Source organism: Microtus oregoni, unplaced genomic scaffold, assembly GCF_018167655.1.
Source record: "Microtus oregoni isolate MIOR12 unplaced genomic scaffold, Mior012 000115F_ref0000277, whole genome shotgun sequence".
Classification (NCBI taxonomy): domain Eukaryota; kingdom Metazoa; phylum Chordata; class Mammalia; order Rodentia; family Cricetidae; genus Microtus; species Microtus oregoni.
This window is the reverse complement of record NW_024544744.1, coordinates 1,204,358-1,225,457: the sequence shown is the minus strand read 5'-3', so window position 1 is coordinate 1,225,457 and position 21,100 is coordinate 1,204,358. Positions and strand designations below refer to the sequence as shown.

General features: G+C 44.6%; 1 protein-coding gene across 4 annotated transcripts in view; it reads right to left on the bottom strand.

Moving 5' to 3' along the window:
- Window positions 1–21,100, bottom strand: part of Elmo1 (engulfment and cell motility 1) — a 535,377-nt gene that overhangs the window by 324,496 nt on the left and 189,781 nt on the right. For 3 of the 4 annotated variants that reach the window (XM_041645693.1, XM_041645694.1, XM_041645695.1), the window contains exons 9-14: window positions 16,510–16,661; window positions 14,069–14,147; window positions 9,077–9,121; window positions 7,494–7,544; window positions 6,255–6,377; window positions 3,162–3,293 (exon numbers count right to left, since the gene is read on the bottom strand). In XM_041645693.1, the coding sequence (XP_041501627.1) occupies window positions 3,162–3,293; window positions 6,255–6,377; window positions 7,494–7,544; window positions 9,077–9,121; window positions 14,069–14,147; window positions 16,510–16,661 (582 nt within the window). The remainder of the gene's footprint in view (window positions 1–3,161; window positions 3,294–6,254; window positions 6,378–7,493; window positions 7,545–9,076; window positions 9,122–14,068; window positions 14,148–16,509; window positions 16,662–21,100) is intronic. The other variant, XM_041645696.1, reaches the window with a different exon arrangement.

Here is a 21,100-nt window from a genome sequence, read left to right as displayed (position 1 = left end):
AGCCCGGGAAGAACATTTTACCTGATAAGTCTATGTGAGGAAGGAGACCTCCAAATTAACACAGAGAATAAATGATTTTCTGACTTCAAGATAAACTGCACCCTTCTTCCTTAGGCTGCCACCAGAGACTTGATGCAGTTTCCAAAGGATATTTCTGAAAGTCCCTTCTGTCCGTATTTGGTATTCGGTGATGGTTTCCGTTAGTCATTTTATTATTGCCTTGAAAGGTTTAATTCATCTCTCTTTGCTGTGATCCTTAGATTAATTGTCCCCATTACTTATCTTTAGAGGATTTCTCCTTGAGAACAGACACAGTCTTGTCCTTTCTTGAATTTACATATTGTTACTTGAGAATCAGGGAGGTTTCACCAGAATTTAAATCGGAAAACAAGATTCCATCACCTTTACCAATTTGTTTTGCTATGGTATTTTCTAACTTTGAGAATGTCCTAAAAGCTAATCTTAAACTGCTTATATTCAAAAGTGTGTGGTTGATAGGAGTGTATTCCTACTGGTTCACTCTTCACCAAACTGCTTGATTCAGAGCTAGTCATTGCTGAAAGCTGAAAGTAGTAAACGCTAATTGCAGGACAAATAACGCCTACTTACGCTTCACAAAAAAAAAAAGGAAAGAAAAGAAAAAAATCAAATCACCTGGGGGTCTCGACATAACTATCCCAGCTGTCTTGACTGATACAGAAAGAATTCAACACAGGTCTGCTGAGACCATGGAGGGGAAAGTTGCCAACAAGTCTGCAGCAGTTCCGCAGAGCGGCCACTAGGTGGCAGAACGAGCCTATGAATCTGTACCCAGGCTTGTTTCTGCCAGGACCAGGGTTCACCAGTGAAGCATCAGTGTGTCAACATTGTTGGCTCCTTTTCAGCATAGCTCATTCCTCAGCGGTCTTCCAACTTCTCAACCCTCTGATGCAAGGCCCTGGCCTCGGCCTGGGGAGACACTTCTAGGGAGGTTTTTAAAATAAAAAATTCGTGGAAAAAAAATGAAGGAACGCAGCGTTCCCTCTGGGATATTCTCTAGTGAAAGTCTCCCCCCCCCCCAAAAAAAAAGAACTTTTTGAGTCTTCGCCGATACTGCCACATAAATTTGAGAGTCCTCAGAATCACATCAAATTGACTTTCGGTGAAAAAGCTCCACCCTTGCCCATCGCATACTCAAGAAACTGAACACGTACAAAACAGAAGGTCAACAGCCACCTACACCTGAAAACGGAAGTGGGATTGGATTTACCAATAACGCTAGGGCAGACAGCACAACACAGGGAAAATCGCTCATCCCTTGGCTCAGGATACAAATCCACAGGCTGGAAACGCCCCCACCCAGACACCCTGACTTCTCTCTCAGAGACACCCAGCATCCTCTGTTTTCTGCTCTCCTCTGGCCTCCTTACTGCAGTCTGGATCCAGCAGGACCTTGGGCAGATAAACAGGGCACAGAGCAAACACTGTGCTGATAGCTGGTACATGATTCAAGAGAGATCCGTGCCAGGATGAGTTCCATGTGGCAATTTTGATGATTTGTGTATAAAACAGACCAGATGATCCTGCACTGCTTCCAAGTAAAATAGATGTGTCTTACTCTCCCCACACAGAAGGAAACCTTGGAGGACAGAGGAGGAGAAGTGGGAGGGGGATGGGGTCCACCTTAAGGCAGTGGAGGCAAAGTGGGAAGTAGATGGGATCCACCTTAAGGCAGAGGAGGTGAAGTGGGAGGGGGAGGGGTCCACCTTAAGGCAGAGGAGGTGAAGTGGGAGGCAGATGGGGTCCACCTAAAGGCAGAGGAGGTGAAGTGGGAGGGGGATGGGGTCCACCTTAAGGCAGAGGAGGTGAAGTGGGAGGGGGATGGGGTCCACCTTAAGGCAGAGGAGGTGAAGTGGGAGGGGGATGGGGTCCACCTTAAGGCAGAGGAGGTGAAGTGGGAGGGGGATGGGGTCCACCTTAAGGCAGAGGAGGTGAAGTGGGAGGGGGATGGGGTCCACCTTAAGGCAGAGGAGGTGAAGTGGGAGGGGGATGGGGTCCACCTTAACTGGGCTGCACCCCTGTGAAAGGACTAAGGCAAATGTGAGGGAGGTGACACCTATGGAAACCAAGACACAGGAAGCCCCACCAGTCAACTCAATTCATCTAAAGATATGAGATGTGGAAGAAATATCGCCAGAAAACATTTTTAAATAAGCTGCAAAGTTGAATACGTTATCTTTAAACATTCTTATTTGGAGAGATCTACACTATAAAACCAATAGCTTGGCCTTTTTTTTTTAATTAAAGAGACATTATGAAAGGTTGAAAAATGGTCACTTTGACCCATTCTAGATAAAATGTGAATGACTGGATGCTTATTGAAAGCAATTTGGCGCAATCAAAAGCTAGTTGAGATTTTTTTCCAAAGAGCATCTGAAATAAAAAACACTGCCTAGTGATTTCTAACCACTAAAGCCAAACTCTTACTTGTGTAATTAATGACGGAGGTTGAAATGGAAACTTAATTTCAAGTTAGCTAAAGGTCACTCCCAAACTTGTGACACTCGGGGTAAGAGTAAAACGCAGGCGACAACTATAACAGCAGGGCTAGACTCGAGACAGGTGTTCTGATTTGTAAAGTGTGTGTGTATGTGTGTGTGTGTGTGTGTGTGTGTGCACGTGCATGTGGTGTGTAAACCAACCATTAACATTCGTAGCAAAATAAGACTTAAAAAACAAACTGTGTATAAATCTCATCATGACTCAGTTCCAGGAGAGGTCCGGCTCTCTTTCGACAGGGAATCAACCGTGTGAGCAATCCAATTACCAGCCCAGTAATAAGACGCATCCCAGAACTGCCATCGCTCACTCAGCCTGGGAAAACCACAGCATCTTAGGAAGGAGGCTCACTCGGGAAGGCTCAATGCATCCCGGGCTAGCTACTCTCGGCTACACTTAAGATCAGAACCGCATAAACAAGCGCAGTATTAGTCACAGTTGTGTAACTTATTCCGTTTCACCGCAGCCAGAAGAGATCTGCATGTGATCCTATTTAAACCAGAGAAACATCTGGAAATGTGGAAACTATTCTGTACAGCACAAGAGGACCACACGTTCGCTGTGACTGAGGTCAGCCCCGGAAAGGAGCGGAGGGGTGAGCTCGCTGGAGACACCGTACTTACAATGAAGCCAAGCTTTTTATAATCCCGCGTGTACATGGACTTGCGTTTCTCCATGCTGCCACTGCTGTTATTCGGCTCCGACTCGGCATCGAAAGCAATTCTTCGAAGTTCAAAGATGATGTCTCTCTGAGCCTGAAGGAGTTAGAGAGGGGGAAAAGGGCATAAAGGAAAGCTGCTTTCACTGTGTGCTGTGACATAAGAACCCCGCTTTCCCCAGAGTCTAAGTGAATCACTGCACCTAGGCGAAGCTGAAAAGAGACGACCCATGTCCTAAGTGAGAGAAGGCTCTCTGCGCTGCGTGGGCTTGGCACTGATCTACAGCTGTCCTTCAACCAAGTTCCTTACAGTTCTGATAACAATTAGCCAGGGTAATCCTATGTAAAAGCCCAAACAACGCAAGGGCCGTGATGGGAGGAGGCTAGGTTGGAGAATCTGTGAGCAATGTTCTGTCTGAAGCAAAGTAAGAGGCACACAAGGCTGGTGAGCAGCATTTGAGCTTTGATGGATCTCTCACCCCACCAAGGCCTGACTCATGGAAACTACCACACCGTAAAAATAAAGGAAGAGCCCAAAGACAGAAACAATGCCACGTGGACTTCCAAGGGTGGGTCTGGTTACAGACATACGTGGGGTATCGCTCAGCCTCAGACAGGAGCGAATTCTAATACATTACCATATAAAACAACCTTGCAAGTATGCTGTAGGACTGTGTCTTCTAGAAATATCAGGGAAGGTACAACAATGAAGTCTCACCAACATGGCTGCCAAAAGAAAACCTGAACGAACAAGGACAATGCCAAGAGACGGTGCTGACGTGGAGGGGAAGCTCCCAAGCCTCTCCCCTGTGCAGACAACTACAGGGAACTAAGGGATACTAAGTGTGGGGGAAGCAGTCTTCCCCAGGGAAGAGCACACCAACTGGTCATCCAGTACCCGATGGTCAGCACACACAGATCACACACACACAAGTCACGTTATATGGATGGACAAGGTTGTATTTATGTACTTCAGAATACACACACACACACATAAAAAGAACTAAAGAAAAAGAGGCCATGAATTTGAGAGCAAGGGAAGTAGGTACATAGGAGGGACTGAAGGAAGGAATGGGATGCAGAAACAATGCAATTATACTGTATCTAAGGAATGAAAAATAATAATAAAAACAGTGTAGAATAGTCTAGGTACAAAGTGACAAATATTTTTTTACTTATTGGGTCTTCCTAAAGTAGTCAAATTAAAAGGGACAGGAGGCAGAACAGCGATTTAGAGGGAGCCAGAAGGGCGGGGAGCAATGGGAGGAGAGCAAATATGGTTTCATGGGTACAGAAATTCAGTTTGGCAACAAAAAAAGAGGGCTGGAGATGACCGCAGCAAGATTTACAGGAATGTGAATGCAGTTACTGGATAAGATGATAAATCAATAAACAGGAGGAAGAGTTTCCAAAGAGTGCCGCTCCACACTAAGATACACAGACCCCTCCTTCCATACTAAGATGCACTGGTCCCTCCCTCCACACTAAGATGCACTGACCCCTCCCTCCACATTAAGATGCACTGACCCCTCCCTCCATACTAAGATGCACTGACCCCTCCCTCCACACTAAGATGCACTGACCCCTCCCTCCACATTAAGATACACAGACCCCTCCCTCCACACTAAGATGCACTGGTCCCTCCCTCCACACTAAGATACACTGACCCCTCCCTCCACGCTAATATGCACTGACCCCTCCCTCCACACTAAGATGCACTGGTCCCTCCCTCCATATGAAGATGCACTGACCCCTCCCTCCATACTAAGATGCACTGACCCCTCCCTCCACACTAAGATGCACTGGTCTCTCCCTCCATATGAAGATGCACTGGTCCCCCTCCCTCCACACTAAGATGCACTGGTCCCTCCCTCCATATGAAGATGCACTGACCCCTCCCTCCATACTAAGATGCACTGACCCCTCTTTCCACACTAAGATGCACTGGTCCCTCCCTCCACACTAAGATGCACTGGTCCCTCCCTCCACACTAAGATGCACTGGTCCCTCCCTCCACACTAAGATGCACTGGTCCCTCCCTCCACACTAAGATGCACTGGTCCCTCCCTCCACACTAAGATGCACTGGTCCCTCCCTCCACACTAAGATGCACTGACCCCTCCCTCCACACTAAGATGCACTGGTCCCTCCCTCCACACTAAGATGCACTGGTCCCTCCCTCCACACTAAGATGCACTGGTCCCCCTCGGTCCAAGCAGCAAGATAACTGTCTTATCTCCCTGGGATTATCATGCTTGGCCTGACAAAAAACTTGGGGCACGACCGTTGGCCTCTCTAAGCCTCCCCATCACTCTTCATCACACAGCCTCTCCCCACGGATGAAGGGCTGCAGCAGCCACACACTCAACACGTGCGGCTCCACATCTGCAACAGATCAGGCCCTCACGTGCCAATAATGAATGTTTTCCTCTGCAAAGCTGCAGGGCTCTGTGAGCTGAAAATGTGTATGGCGGGGGCTTGCGAGGCAGGGTTTCCAGCTGTTTCCTCTCACTCTACCCTCAGTCAGGGAAGCTGCCTCAAAGCCTTTGGGATGGAAACAGAATGTTCTATATGCAGTGAGAGAGGTAGCAGGGAGTTAGAGCAAACAGCTAGCCAACAAAAATGTCAGCCTAGAAATGAGAAGTTGCCGAGGGAAAGGAAGAGGTCTTTCTCTCTGCCCAGGGTCTCAGTTACTAGAGGATGGAAATTGCTCCCCGCTTGTAGAAGCGATGCCACACATGGCTTTCCATGCCCTCTCAGTCACCTGGGAACTTGACTCCATTCAATGTATTATGGTCAAGAGCCCAGGGCTTTACCCTCAAGCTCTTGGCCAGAAACGAAAACACATATGTGCACAGGGCCTCAGGGAAGAACCCGTTCATTTTATGTGCTGATCCTAGGTTCACCCAGACTTTAAAGTCACATACCCATGTCCTATAATGGCAATAAAACGATTATAAAATCCATCAAACTTCTGATTTCAGAGTAGCTCAAGGAGGGGTATTTGATGACACTGTCTCTCTGTCGTTGCTTTCACTTGTGGGGAGCCCCCACTCACCTGGTCCTGGGGGTCCATCTTGGTCATCATCCTGTCTTCCAGAAGGTTAAAGGTCAGCACTTGGAGCACATACAACTGGTGTGCCATCTCATTGTTGATGGCCCGCTGTGCTCGGATGACATGCTAGAGACGTGGTTGACAAATCAGATTTTTAAGAATTAGTAGAGAAAGGCTTTAGAACACAAAGTTAACTCTTGTTGTGATTCTGAAGTTCTGACACGTGACTTCTTCCTTACCCAGAACCCAAACCCCATGCCGCAGGAAGAAAATTTTGATGTGCAAACGAAGATGGCTAAGGCTACCCTCTAGTGTCCTGAACACCCAGAGTCTGGTACCGTTGGACTAGACACAACCCATGAACTCTACAGCCCACTGCAACCACCAAGCTAGTCAATCCTGAACCTGAATAGCCACTTTGCTGGAATGTGTTCCTTGAAGCATCTCTTCCCTAGGAAATCATGGTACAGGCTCTGGCCCACATTTTCCTGTGTCTGTCTTGTACCCTGGGTCCTCCTTCTTGTGTGGCTCCCACATCCCTTTTTGTAGGACATGCCACTCCTTCAGTGAATTTTGTCACCAGTTTTATATGGTGGTAGTGGCCTTTTAATCTGTTTTCTTCTCCATACCGCAACAATGTACCTGAACAATGGCAAAACACACGTGTGTGTTTGAGTGTGTGTGTGTGTGTGTAAGCTTGCAGAACTCCAGAGTTACAACATCAGATTGGGTTGTTGCTGTTTGGTAGTTTGATAAACATTAAACTTGCTTCCTCCCAATAACCAGTAAGGAGGTAATAAAGAACCCTCTCTGTTTGGTTCATCTCTAAACATTTACAAGGTTAACAATGTGGGCTTCTTTTCTGCTGAAGTTTAAGGATCTTCTCTCAGGACCTCCCATCCTTCCAACTAGCTTCCTCATCAAAACCAGAACAAGCTCATACTGGTGGATTGGTTGAGCCGAGGCGTTCCTGATTTCCTTTTTCTGCAAAACTAAGCCCAGGGACCAGCAGTCAAGCTGATGCCTGGTTCTGTTCTGCTTGACTTCCTCCAGCAGGATGACTCTGCCCTCCAGCAACAAAAGCAGCTGCTGCAGTAGGGCACTGTCTGTGGCAGTTCTAAAACACTCTCCCTCTCCCGGCCTGGCCCTATTGATGAACTCCAGTGGCAAATCCCAGAACAACCCACAAACGCCAGGTCATCTCTCCCCTGCACAGTGACTTTGGCACACATAGGTACTCACTGTTAAAATGATGTAGCGCAGCTGCTTCTGAGCCAAGATATTAGCCATCTCCTGTGAAAGAAAAACACGGCCACAGAATGCTTCGGTTAGAAAGGCTCCCTTCAATACGGCAGGAATGACCTCATCCTGGGGCGTGCTTCTTCACTGTATATCAGCAGTATTTCTTAGGAAATAATCCATTTAAATCAATTTTTTGTACATTCCACTTGGATTATAAAATCCAGGTCCAAAAGAAAAGTAAGATTTTTTTTTTGAATTTCTGTTTTTTTTTTTTTTTTCTAGAAAAGAATTAAAAACTCAAACACTGCCGGGCGGTGGTGGCGCACGCCTTTAATCCCAGCACTCGGGAGGCAGAGGCAGGCGGATCTCTGTGAGTTCGAGGCCAGCCTGGTCTACAAGAGCTAGTTCCAGGACAGGAACCAAAAGCTAAGGAGAAACCCTGTCTTGAAAAATAAAAAAAAAAATAAAAATAAAAATAAAAAAAAATAAAAATAAAAATAAAAAACTCAAACACTCCAAAGGACAGAAATGGAGAAATGGTTTGCCCCCATGAGGCTGTCTCTGTCTCCCACAGTTCCTATCACTACATTTTAAATTCGTAAATTTACTTAGAGAAGAATAAATAAGCAGACCAACCAAAAAAATGGAAAGTAAAAGTCAAATGTTGTATGCCAAAAGCCAGTTCATCGTAATTTGTGCTAAATGAGAATGAGGACCCCAGACCCTAGACTTGGAGGAAGCTATGCTAGGGAACTGGGTCTGAATTATGGATGGACTAACAACTAGACAGAGGCACTCGGCTGGCTCAGCCTAGCTTCTCTACTTTGCACTTAGCATTCGGGGGATTCCATTGCACTGGTTCCGAGGATTTGGACTTGTAAAGGCTAATCCTGGTTTTCATCCTGACACACCTAGAAAACCAGAACTTTAACTGAGTAAGTGGTTGGACCAGATTTACCTGCGGGCATGTCTGTTGGGCATTTTCTTGATTGCTAACTACGTGGCTAGAGCTATCCCCAGGGAGTTGGGGCTGGATGCGTAAGCTTGCTGATCAAGGGCACACCAGCAAGAAGAACGCCCACATGGTTCCTGCTGGAGTTCCTACCCTGGCCTCCCTCACTGTGACTTGTAAGCTGAAATAAATCCCTTCTTCCCCAAGATGCTTTTGGTCCTGGTGTTTATCATAGACACAAGACGTAATCTGGAAAAGGCCTGATTCAAAGATTATCTTTAGGAATACTGGCCAGCAAGAACTCAGGGAAAATTAGTAAAAACCAGCCTTGAAACTTCCAGAGAATATGAAAATACTGCTTATATTCAGGAAGACACCCAAATATTCCTTTTTGTGGTTGTTGGGGAGTATTGTTGGCATTGCAATTCTCCCTAAGAAGAAAGGCACCAAACTACCACTACAAAGCAAAACTATAAATTCTACCAAGATTAAATTAAATTTGCAGAAAGCTGGGAGAATCAAGAGCATGGGGAGAGAAGCTAACAGGGGTCATACAGGCAAGGAGGGCAGGAGCAGAACGGGAGAGCAGGGTCCATTTATCTAGGTTGACAAAGGAAACGTGATGACTTACAGTCAGAGGACAATCAAGGATGTCAACATTGCTCTCTACATCAACCTAACAGCACCAGCACCACCACAGAGAGGAACGCAAGCAGGAGAGAAGAGGGGATGGAAGTTCAGAGCGCGCTCCGTTAGAAGGGGGCAGCTAGGGTGTCAGGCCCTGCCGGCCCTCAGCACTGGACAGACTAAGGGACTAGGTGGCCTCAAAGTCTAGATCCAGTCCGAGGTCCTCTTCTGTGTTCTTAAAACCCAAACGAGGACCATGTATACCTCCAGAAACAATCTGAGTGGCAACCCAGAAGACCCACCCTCCATGCTGGAGAAAGCAGTATTCTCTTTCCACGTAAACACAGGGCCCACTGGCTTCTTCTATATCATATTCCTTCTCTTGGTCCAGATAACAAATAGAAGAATCAAAGGATCCCACAGCTCTTTTAATTTTTTTCTAAAACTTCGTAAAATTATTTATAAAATCAAAGTGCCATTCAATGATCAGACCAACAAAAATGGGGGAAAAAAATGTAGCTAGCTCATTGTTTCCCACAATTTAAAAGTGAGTTAGAAGAAATAAAGACAGTTTCATCATTTGCATATTTGTTTTCACAATTCTTCTAATTGGGGCACCTCAAGGATGCAGAGGACACCTCATTCTTTGTATTCCAAACCCAAGGGTTGATGTCTAACACAGAACAGACCAAAAAAAAAAAAAGGTTTGATCGAAGATCAAAAGTATTTTATACAATTCTCTTTAAGAATAGGAGCTAGATCAGAGAGGAAACAAAAGTATCCTTGTTCTCCTCATGGATATATGTCTAATATTAGTGAACTGTTTGAATAATGATGAGAGCTTGCAGGGACCATATTAAAGCCTTAAGTGATACAAGCATACATACCGAAATATATAGGTATACTGACATGGGAATCGGCCACACATGTGTAGGGATAAGTCCCGCCCCTTAAGGGGCGTGTTCGCCTCGGGCTAATGTCTGCCTATAAATTTGGCGAGCAAGCTCCGAGCTCTCGCTTCTGCTTTCCTAGTCCATCCTGGGTTGGAGCTTCATCCCGGGAGCGGGGCATGGCGACTCTCTCTGAGGCGTCTGCTCCCGAGAGGAAAGCGGTCGAGTCTCTGACTTCACTTCCTCTTCCTCCCAGTGTTCTGTCCTGTTTTCTCCTCCCACCTATCCTCTCATTTTCTTAGATACATATCCTAGGAAAGCAGAAGTGAGAGCTCCGAGCTTGCTCGCCAAATTTATAGGCAGACATTAGCCCGAGGCGAACACGCCCCTTAAGGGGCGGGACTTATCCCTACACACATGTCTTTGTTGGTTTTAAAAGTAGTTTTGTAAATAGAAATGGCTAACTTTGGTGGGAAAAACACACAAGTGGAAGAAATAAACGAAGAATAAAGAGGTGGTAGTGCCAGGAATGGGTCTGAGCAGTGAGAGCTGCAGGGGGCCACCCTGGGACCTTTCAGTCTTCTGCAGTTTGAATTTGTCTTTTCTGAATGTGTTACATAAAAGACATTTTCAAATAATTCTTATAAAACCATTATGTATTTGTAGAAAAATTTGGAAAACATCTTCTCAACACGTCTTCCATTAAAACAGCAAGCAAAGAAAAAGATCCCCTTGCCCATCAGGCAGTCACGCCTTCCCTGACAAAACCAAAGCACCAATCCCCTTCATCTGTGCAGCAAAAAGAGCTGCCAGGGGCGGTGGTGGCACGTGTGTTCAATCCCTTCATCTGTGCAGCAAAAAGAGCTGCCAGGGGCGGTGGTGGCACGTGTGTTCAATCCCTTCATCTGTGCAGCAAAAAGAGCTGCCAGGGGCGGTGGTGGCACGTGTGTTCAATCCCTTCATCTGTGCAGCAAAAAGAGCTGCCAGGGGCGGTGGTGGCACGTGTGTTCAATCCCTTCATCTGTGCAGCAAAAAGAGCTGCCAGGGGCGGTGGTGGCACGTGTGTTCAATCCCTTCATCTGTGCAGCAAAAAGAGCTGCCAGGGGCGGTGGTGGCACGCGTGTTCAATCCCTTCATCTGTGCAGCAAAAAGAGCTGCCAGGGGCGGTGGTGGCACGTGTGTTCAATCCCTTCATCTGTGCAGCAAAAAGAGCTGCCAGGGGCGGTGGTGGCACGTGTGTTCAATCCCTTCATCTGTGCAGCAAAAAGAGCTGCCATGGGCGGTGGTGGCACGTGTGTTCAATCCCTTCATCTGTGCAGCAAAAAGAGCTGCCAGGGGCGGTGGTGGCACGTGTGTTCAATCCCTTCATCTGTGCAGCAAAAAGAGCTGCCATGGGCGGTGGTGGCACGTGTGTTCAATCCCAGCATTGAGGAGGCAGAAGCAGGCAGATCTCAGTGAGTTCAAGGACAGTCAGGACTGTTACACAGAGAAACGCTGTCTCAAAAAAATCAACAAAAAAAAAAAAAAGGAAAGAAGGAAGGAAAAAGAAAAGAAAGGATTCCCCAAGGGGAGGGACAGCACAACCACTACCCCAAGGAAGACACCAAAGCTTAGTTATTCCAAATTCATTGCATACATTTAGAAAATAAAAAAAAAATTCTGATAATGGAGTGCTCTGACCATGTCTGGCCCCCAAGCAGGAAAGAGGCATCAAAGGCAAAGATGTTGACTGTAGCAGAATTGATCCAATGCCCTAGGCTTAATCATCGATTTTTTAAAGGGAGTATTCTGTAAAAATTGAAAGCACAAACACTTAGCTAATAGTTTAATTGGAATGAGAAAGCAGACCTTATTTCCTCGTGATGTCTGGGAAGACTCTACTGTGGGAGACTCCCGTTTCGTCGCTGTTAAAAGCGAGTAGGAGGCGGGGCTCCCAGCTCTGGCTCTCACCACGGTGGTGACCACCGGTCACTGGTCAGGGTCCTTCCTCCCTTGAAGCCTCAGTTTCCTTGTTTGTAAAATGGAAATAACATGCTTTTCCCTTAATGTGAAAAATGATACTAGAAACACCACCAATATCAATTTAGACCAGCTCAAATGCTATTGTGCATCTAAGGTCAAGTTCAGATAAAGGTGTTCACCCTCAGCTGTAGATACAATCCACGGCAACCCAGGTAAGCAGTTAGGGTAATTACCATTTTACAAGCCTCCACTGAGCATCCAAAAGTAAGGTCATCATGAACTTGCGTCTTGATCTTCTAGGTTTGCTCTCCTAACTCACTCAGGTATTATTTTACATTTAAAAGCCCTACTTCCCCTGTTCTGATGAGCAAGTCTTAAATTCAGTGACTTATAGAGTCAACATTAACTTTGCATAGAAAGTAAAGACCTTATTACTAATTTATTTCAAATATTAGCTAGTCGTATAATAGTCTGCAGATTTCTGCTGGATTGTACCGTTACATTGATTGGTTTATTAAATGACTTAAGGTTATTAATTTATATTTTGTGATGGTTTGTTACTACCATAACAATGTTTGGTAAAAATGTGTGTGATTCCCATTTGAATAATTTCAAAAAATGATTCACATAATCCATACCTAATTTGTTTTTATTTCCATCATATTTCCATTATTTGTTTTTATTTCCATTATTATCAATGACCTGAAATCAGAACAGATTGATATCTGATTTCTTATTTGCCCAAGATCAGAGAATTCAATTCAATAAGGCAACAATGGTGTTCAGTATAGGATACAAAAAAACATAAGGTAGATGCATTTTACTCAAGTCCAACTCCAAAGATCCAAGAAAAAAAAACAGAGATAGGCCTTGGGCAGTCATACACTTTCACATTTGTTTACCCTGGTCTAAAATTTCCATGAACTTGTAAGAGTTCAGACCGGAATGCAAGTTTGTAACTCAGGAACCATGTGGTTTTGTCAGAAGTCTTTGATTGTATGGCGAAGGGACAATGTTCCTCTAATGCACGGTCGGTGATATACCTTCTTCCCAGGCTGCCTGGGACTTATCCTGAGTTCAGCAACCAAAAGTGCACCCCACCCACAACTCCACTCCAACCTGCCAAGTTCACCTTCAAGTTAAGTCAGAAATCTATCACATTTACAGGCTAGTTTAAAACCCTAGGAAACAAAAAAATAAAATAAATTCAGGAGCACGTTGCCTTTCTATCTTCCTGAAACAAGGTCTTGGCAGTGCTGTGGAACTCTTGACGGCCTTTCTAGAGATAGGAAGAGGCACCCTTCCACCCAGGCTTTCAAAGAAGAGAATGTTGGTCAAGACAACAGATGCCACATAGACCGCTAAACAGAAAAGCGCTCTGAAGTCTGAGCTAGAATCCAAGACGGCAAAATGCCACTTTCCCCAAATCTGCCTCGGCAATGGTCCTTTCTTCATTTAAATAACAAAAACTATAGACCAAGGAAAGCATCAAATGATTAGTTTAATATGGGTATAGTTGATAGTTGAAGTGTTTCTCCTTTTAATGGTCTCCCAGCCACATTCACAAACCCGGAGAAGCACATCACCAAGCAGAGTTCCCTGACATTTGAAAGTGGTGATCTCAGCCAGTGAGCAATCTAGGAGTCCCTTCTCATTCTCACCTGCTTCTCTACCCATGACTTGGGCCAAGTAAAGCACCCACAAGCAAATGGGGATCCCAGTGACCATCCAATGATAATGACAGATTCCAGGGGCTTCCACATCTGACTCTACCACAGCAGCAATGCTTCTGCTTCTTCATGCTCCCCGCCTATGCCCCGGATCACACTGCTTCTCCATCTTCATTTTCCCAGCCTGTACCCTGGATCACACTGCTTCTCCGTCTTCATGCTCCCAGCTTGTACCCCAGATCACACTTCACAGGAAAAGACTTTCTCGCTGCCACACTCCTAGTGTTCCTCCCCAGCCAAGCATTTTTGCATCTTCAACTACTTTCTCCTCCCGTGTCCAACCTGCATAGCATGGCTGCTCTATAGCGCCCACCTTTAGACAGCTTACAGAGGGGAAGAAGAAATCATGTCTTTGAGGAGAGTTCCCAGCCCCAATCCTCATCACAGCCTGGGGACTAGAGAACTTTCACTCACCTGCCTCCTCTCGTCAGGGGCCTTCAGGAAAAGCGCGTTGATTACAGCAATAGTGTAAGTCTGGATTTCTTGATCTGTCCTGGAACAACCCAAACAACACAGGAAATGAGAAGAGGCTAGCCCTGAGTCAGCCCATAGGAAGGCAAAGTATCACACAAACACTGCAGTCCTTCACCAATGAGAAAGGTGGCGCCTAGAAAATGTGGGCAGCACTGGCAATGCATTCCCAGCATGCCTGGGCTGGACAGAGCAGAAGCTCAGCTACTATTCTACTAGGTGATCAAAGGAGACCAGTTCATGAGGCTAGTTGCCTGACTCTGCTTTCTTTATCAAGTACGAGATAACGTAAGGGGTGTTGTGTGTGTGTGTGTGTGTGTGTGTGTAATTTTCTGTTCAATGTCTGATACACGTGAGGGAGCAGCTGTAGATGTCTCAACATTCCTGGGCTTATCTAAAAGGAAACAGTTTTGTTCCCATGGCAATGTTACATATCCTATAAAGTCGTTAGCAAACAGAATCCTTGTAATAGCAATAAGTGTTGGCTTTTTTAAAAAAAATTTTTATGGTTTATTTAGCTTTATTTTATGTGCATTGGTGTGAAGGTGTCAGATCCCCTGGAACTAGATTTTTAGACAGTTATGAGCTGCCATGTGGGCACTGGGATTTGAACCCAGGTCCTCAGGAGGAGCAGTCAGTGCTCTTAACCGCTGAGCCATCTCTCCAGCTCCAAGTGTTGGCATTTTTGTTGTAAAAGTTTGCTTTTCACTGGAAAGAGAGCAGAAATTCCAAAGGAAGCAAAGATCTGGGGGAAGCCAAGTGGCAGCAGGAAATAAGGGCTCAAGGCAGAAACCACGAGCTTCAGAGCTGCACTTAGGGAAGATGCTGTTTCCTAGGGTTGCTGTACAGAAGACAAAATTAGAAACTGCACCTTCATGCTTAGCACAGCACGTGGTGAACAACAGGCTCCTTTTTTTGTAGTGAACTGCACTGCAAATGAACATTTGTGGCCCTGAGTTTCAGAAATAAAATTTCGAACAGGGAAGTCAACAATGTTCACATTCAGAGACAGCGAACCAGTGTTATTTTCAGGGAGAATGCATACAGAACTGTCCTGGGGAGTGAGCTGAGTCACAGGGGCCAGTCCACAGCTTCTCTGACTTAAGTTGAAATTCTGCTCGTCCCCAACTTTCAAATAAATTAACATCTACTGTACTTTTGTGGGTTATGCTATAAACGTACGTCAGCATCTTCAGTGTGTAGAGAACTGCTGGACTGACCCTTACATTACTCTTGGATCACCATCCCCCATGGTCCGGTTAGGTTAATTCTTAAGAATAAGCAAATATGATAGAACCTCGGAGATAACAGAGGTGAGAGTCCTTGGGAGCCAGGTCCCCTTGATGCCAAGTGAAGTATTTCCTAAAACACATCTCCTTAAATCATTTCCGGTCTCTACAAGGCATCTTCATGACCTCCTAACTCCCTTCTTGTGTGAGTTAGCTCACAATGTTTTTTTGCACCAGAAGCAACCAGTATTTAAATATAACAAGCCACATGACACAACAGAGTACCCCTCAGGGTTCTCTTTAGAGGCACCCTTCTAGTTTACCAAAAAGTAGAAAAATGCGGAAAGCCCCAAAGATTGCAGGACTTGAGGGTAATTGTCTAACTTCCACACCCTAATTAGTCTTTTAAGCAATAAAATGCATGTGTTTTACTCATTCATCATTTTAATGGTGAAAGAAGTCTCCCTTTAAATATCCCTAGTAACGGTAACCCAGACTCAAAAGGACAAACGCCTCTTGTGCTTTCTCATATATGGATCCTAGCTCCAAATCATTAGGTTTCAACACATATTAATCTGGAGTAACTACAGAAGCCAGGAAAGTAGAGACGGACCATGAAGGGAAGAGGAAAGCAGATCTAGACTCGGAGAGACAGAAGATGAAGTGGGATGGATAGCAAGTGGAGAAGACCTGAGAGGAGCTGGGGGAGGAGAATGAATATAATCCAAACACATTGTATGAAATTCTCAAAGAACGTATTTTAAAAATTAAATCTAAAAGAAAATCCTACTTAAAATGCCAAGGTAATCATAAAAATAGTCCCTTTGCAACAGAAAATATTCTATAGGTAGGGCAGACTGTTGAGACCCTAAACAAGAAACGATCCTAGTACGTCTTCTAAGAAGGACAACTCAATTGATGTCTCTCAAAATTCACCAGAGCCGAGTGTGTCCTACAGTCTAGGCACTGGGGACTGCAGATGTGGAGCACAGAGTCACTGTGCCATTGCAGTGTGATGACAGAGAAGAGGAGCACCTGGTTTGGTACCAAACCAAAGCTTTTTGTGCGTGTAACTAAACCAACACACAGTGTTTATCAAGCCATCCGAGTGATTGTCCTCCAGAAACACGGCACAAGAGTGCCTAGTGTGCTTACCCCTGAAGATGAGGAATGAGTTGGCCGATGGTGATCTCCTGGGCTACCTTCTGGTAGAGATCATGGCTGTTGAGAACCATTGACTCCAAAATGGCCAAGGACCTCTGCAGGATTGAGATGTCTATGGCAGACTTGTTCACAAAGCTTGCTATCTGAAAAACAAAATTAGGGCACAAATGACGACCCGTGCATGGGTGGTAAGCCAAACAAAGAAGTCCAGAAGGGAGCAACTACAGGAATCAGGGAGCTCAGTGAAGAACAAGGCCCTGTGGATGCAATCTACTGCAAAAGACCAAGAAACACATCGAACTAACAATATCCATGAGTCATCGCAAAATGCAGCAATTTTTTTATGACTTAGCAATGGCTGACTGCCTCTTCTAAGGACCATCCTACCAGGATTGATATTCTGATCTTCCGCTTTCAAAAACAGAATCATGATGAGGCCTCTTGTCTAAAAGAGCAATCTCAGCTTTGCCGATGGCCACTCTTCCCCATGTCCTAAATTGCTCCTTTATCCACATAATCCAGACCCATGACTTTTATGTTTTTACTGTGTTCCTGCTATGTTCTTTAGGTGCTCACACAAATCATACTTGCCAATATAATTTCACAGGTAAAGTTCTGCACCTGCCCACTCTTGTATTCCTATGCTTTCAATTTCCTGTGGCTAAATTAAACCTTTCTCTTGAATCATGCTAGATGTAGCAAACAGAAGTCACTGAAATTAGAAGTGCTAGGAAAAGAGTCTAGTATGTAAAACATAGTCTCTAAGAAATTAGTCAACAAAAACCTAAATACAATAAATCACAATATAAGAGGGGAACAAAGCACAGGGTTAGAATAACGGCTCATAGCAATCCTAACACATGAGCACCATAAAGGTTTTATTTTGAAGACCTCATTAAAAGTTATTGCTGTCTGTTGACAGCTCCTACTAAAGACTGTTAAAGACATCAACACAAGGATGGCTTCAAAGCTGCCTGGCTTAGTTCTATGACAGTCGACTCTGGGCTCCCTCTGTCAACACCAGTTTCTCCCTTTGTGCCATGCCATATATACCCCTTTCCCCTCAAACCCTTCCAATCCTGAACTTCCATACAAAGGTGCCCTAGCAGTTTCCGGCTGCCATGCCACGGTTTCCGCGTGACGGCCAGTGGTGAGGCAGGGATGGGGTCTTGGCTGACTCTCCCGCCAGATCCATGTGGCAACAGGAAGCAATGAAGCAGTTCAGCGCCATGAGGTTTAACACGCCACACACTGTTTTTATAGCATGAACTGCAGGAAGTGTGCGGGGATTTTAAGATCCTTAAAAGACCATCTCAGTTCCTCTCTCTCGAATGTGTTTACTGTCCCTGACATGCCCTTGCCGCAATTCTCACATCTGGTACGATCTACAAAATCCACCATGTGCACACCATCTCTCTTCCTTCAAGTCCAGTGTTTCTGACAAAAACCCAGCTGCCCTCACAGTGTTCATGTCTATGCACCACTTATGTACCTGGTGCCCACAGAGGCCAGGCAGGGAGTCAGATCTCCTGGTTGTGAGCAGCAGCGTGGGTCCTGGGAACTGAAACCAAGTGCTGTAGAAGAGTACCCAGTTTCTTAGCTGTTCAGCCATCTCTCTAGAACCTGGCCAACTTTTTCATTAAATGGAAATTTACCACTTACTTTCATAAACAGCCTCTGACAATAATTACTTCCTCAAAATATTCCATTGGTACCCTCAAATGTTTTCTAAGATGAAGTATACCTTCTTAAAATAGGTTTTCAATTCTTTGCAGAACATTAATTCTCTCCTCACACAAAGGGACAGAGTGACAGTCACCTATGATCTTTGCTTTCAATTAAGGCATTAGCTTTGTCACCCATACTTCATTTTTAGGTGCCATGCCTCCGTATTTCTCATCTAGGAACTAACTGTTCACCTTCATTTATACTCTTTATAATTCTTTTCTATGAAATCACCTCTCCTTTGACACAGAGTAACAACCATTTGTGCAACCCTAAAACATTTCACCTAAAGAGCATTATACATAAGCCCAGAGTTGGGAACAGGCCTGGTAGGAAGTGTGTGCCCAGTTTATCAGAGTACTCACACAGAGCTGACGGAAACATCAGCCAAGCTTTAAAACTGGCCTCTTTCCTTTGTTGTTACCTAGCAGGGGCTGTAGCCAGACTTTGAAATGTCTCAATACTTTCAGTAGGGAGTGATCTAAGCAAATGCAATGACTGTCTTCTTCCAGGAAGCTAGAGAGACACTCCTTAGGGAACGTACAAACATCCCTAGTGCCCAGTTTGTAAACTACAGATGAGAAAACAGCGAGAGGAGATTAGAGATCACCCAGTTAAATTCTAGATTAACAATGCTTCCTGTACCTTTCAGCGTCTCCCATGTATCACTGAGCCTTCATCAAGGCAGGTGATGCAGCTCAGGCAGGCACGGCAAAGATTGGTGAAGGCAAGTCTGTATCCAGAAGGCAGTGACACTGGACGAGTTGGTAATAAGTATGCATTCAGCTTTCCTCATGCCACTCATTTATGCAAATCAGTAAGTGAGAGGAATATTTGAGTAACTTTTAAAATGCTAAGGGGCAGGGCTGCAGGAGCAATAGCTCAGTTGGTAAAGTGCTTGTCTCGCAAGCATAAGGCCCTATGTTTGATCTCCAGGACCCATGTGAAAAGTCAAATGTAACGGTGTGGGCCTGTAATCTATCACTGGGAGAGGGAAGCAGGTGGATCCCTGAGGCTTGCTGGCCTGGCATAATTGGTAAGCTTCAAGTCTTTGTCTAAAAGTCTGAGATAAATGGCTCCAGAGGACCAACACTCAAAGATGACTTCTGACCTCACCACAACACACAAGCACATACATCCACACAAGAGTGTACAACCCCACCAGCCCACCACACACACACAATATAAGGGACATCAACAGTAATGTAAACCAATGGTAGCAAAAATACTTTTTAGGTTTCAAATGTCTTGAATGCTATTCAAACTTTAAAAAGCCATCCATAGTTATCAGGAAGCTGCACTGTCAAATTTGCAGGGGCTCAAAAATCTCTCCAGGTACCAAAAGGCAAAACTCATTGGGTCAAAGAAGAAGATGCTTGAATGTCTGCATCAGCATGAAAAGTATCTGTAAGGTGAGCCAGGTCTTAGCAGCTTTTGTATGAGGTTTTCTCTCCAAGACAAAACACTGATATTTTATGTGGCTGGGAGGAAACCAACTCCTACTACAGAATGTTCTATTCTTTCCTTCCTTTCTGATGGTTGCCCACTATTTCTCTAAGTACCAAGTCTTTGCAAGGCAACCACATTATTCACGTCAGTACAGGATGGAGACGTGTCTGAGCTTTGTAAAATGAGATCTGCTTGCAGCAGTTTGCAAACTAGAACCCAGAGCCATGATGACAAAGATAAAATCACAGAAAAAGAGGAAAAGGTTAGCAAGGCAAAGCTGTTTCTGCAAACTGGTGCGTGAATTTGGCATTGGAAACCACAGGGAGAAGCAGCTTTGTGTGTTTCTTACCTAGGTTTTATTGAGATATATCTCTATTTAGAAAAGGTCCCCGCACACAAATCCAGGTGCTCACAATGTTGAATTTGGCCCCACTAATGAATAAAAGGGGGTTGACTTTCTACAACGTCAGTAGTTTTCTGATGTTTTACAAATTCTCTTATCTAAGAAGCAATGCAATGGAAATTAGAAGAAGAATTTATGAAATAGGCTGCTGCTAAAAATACTTCAGTTTTGATTTAAAATGCCAAGACAATTAGCTTTTGCATCCTTAGTTTAAATGTGATTTCAAATTTAATTTAAAGGGAACTGGAATCATCATAACTAGTTAGAAAACTCAATTACTTCCATTGTCTCTGAACACTTAACTCACATCATTTAAAGAAACAAAGCTTTGTTATTGCTGACTCCTGACAAGGAGCATTTTACTTGAAAATACATTTAAATCAAGTTTCACCATGTTCCTTCAGTTTTTTAACTTCAAAGATTTAAAAAGAAAATAAATGTTTCTCTGGCGAGTTAGAAAACTCAATTACTTCCATTGCCTGTGAACACTTAACTCACATCATTTAAAAAAACAAGACTTTGTTACTCCTTACTCCTAACAAGGAGCATTCTATTTGAAAATATATTCAAATCAAGTTTCACCATGTTCCTTCAACTTTTCTTCCATTTTTCAACTTCTAAAATTTTCTTTTAAAAATGAATGATTCTCTGGCTTGGAGGTGGCTCATATAGAAGCAAGAATCCCTTAAGTCTGCTGGGAAGACCAGGCAGGGAAGCACAGCAGTCAGGGTCAGATAGGAAACCACCACAGATGCAGCTAAGGAGAAAGAACTCTGGCCCATGGCACCAAGGAGATTCCCCTTCACGTGAACATGACCCTGCCGACCTCCAAATCACTGTCCTCACTCCTCATAAAGAGAAGCTAGGTTTAGCTGCACAAAAGGAGAAGGAGGAGGAGAAGGAGGATGAAGAGAAGGAGAAGCAGAAAGAAGACAATGATGATGACAATGACAACAGTGCCCATAACAACAGTGAGAACCGTGACAGCTAATACCACTGAGCAGA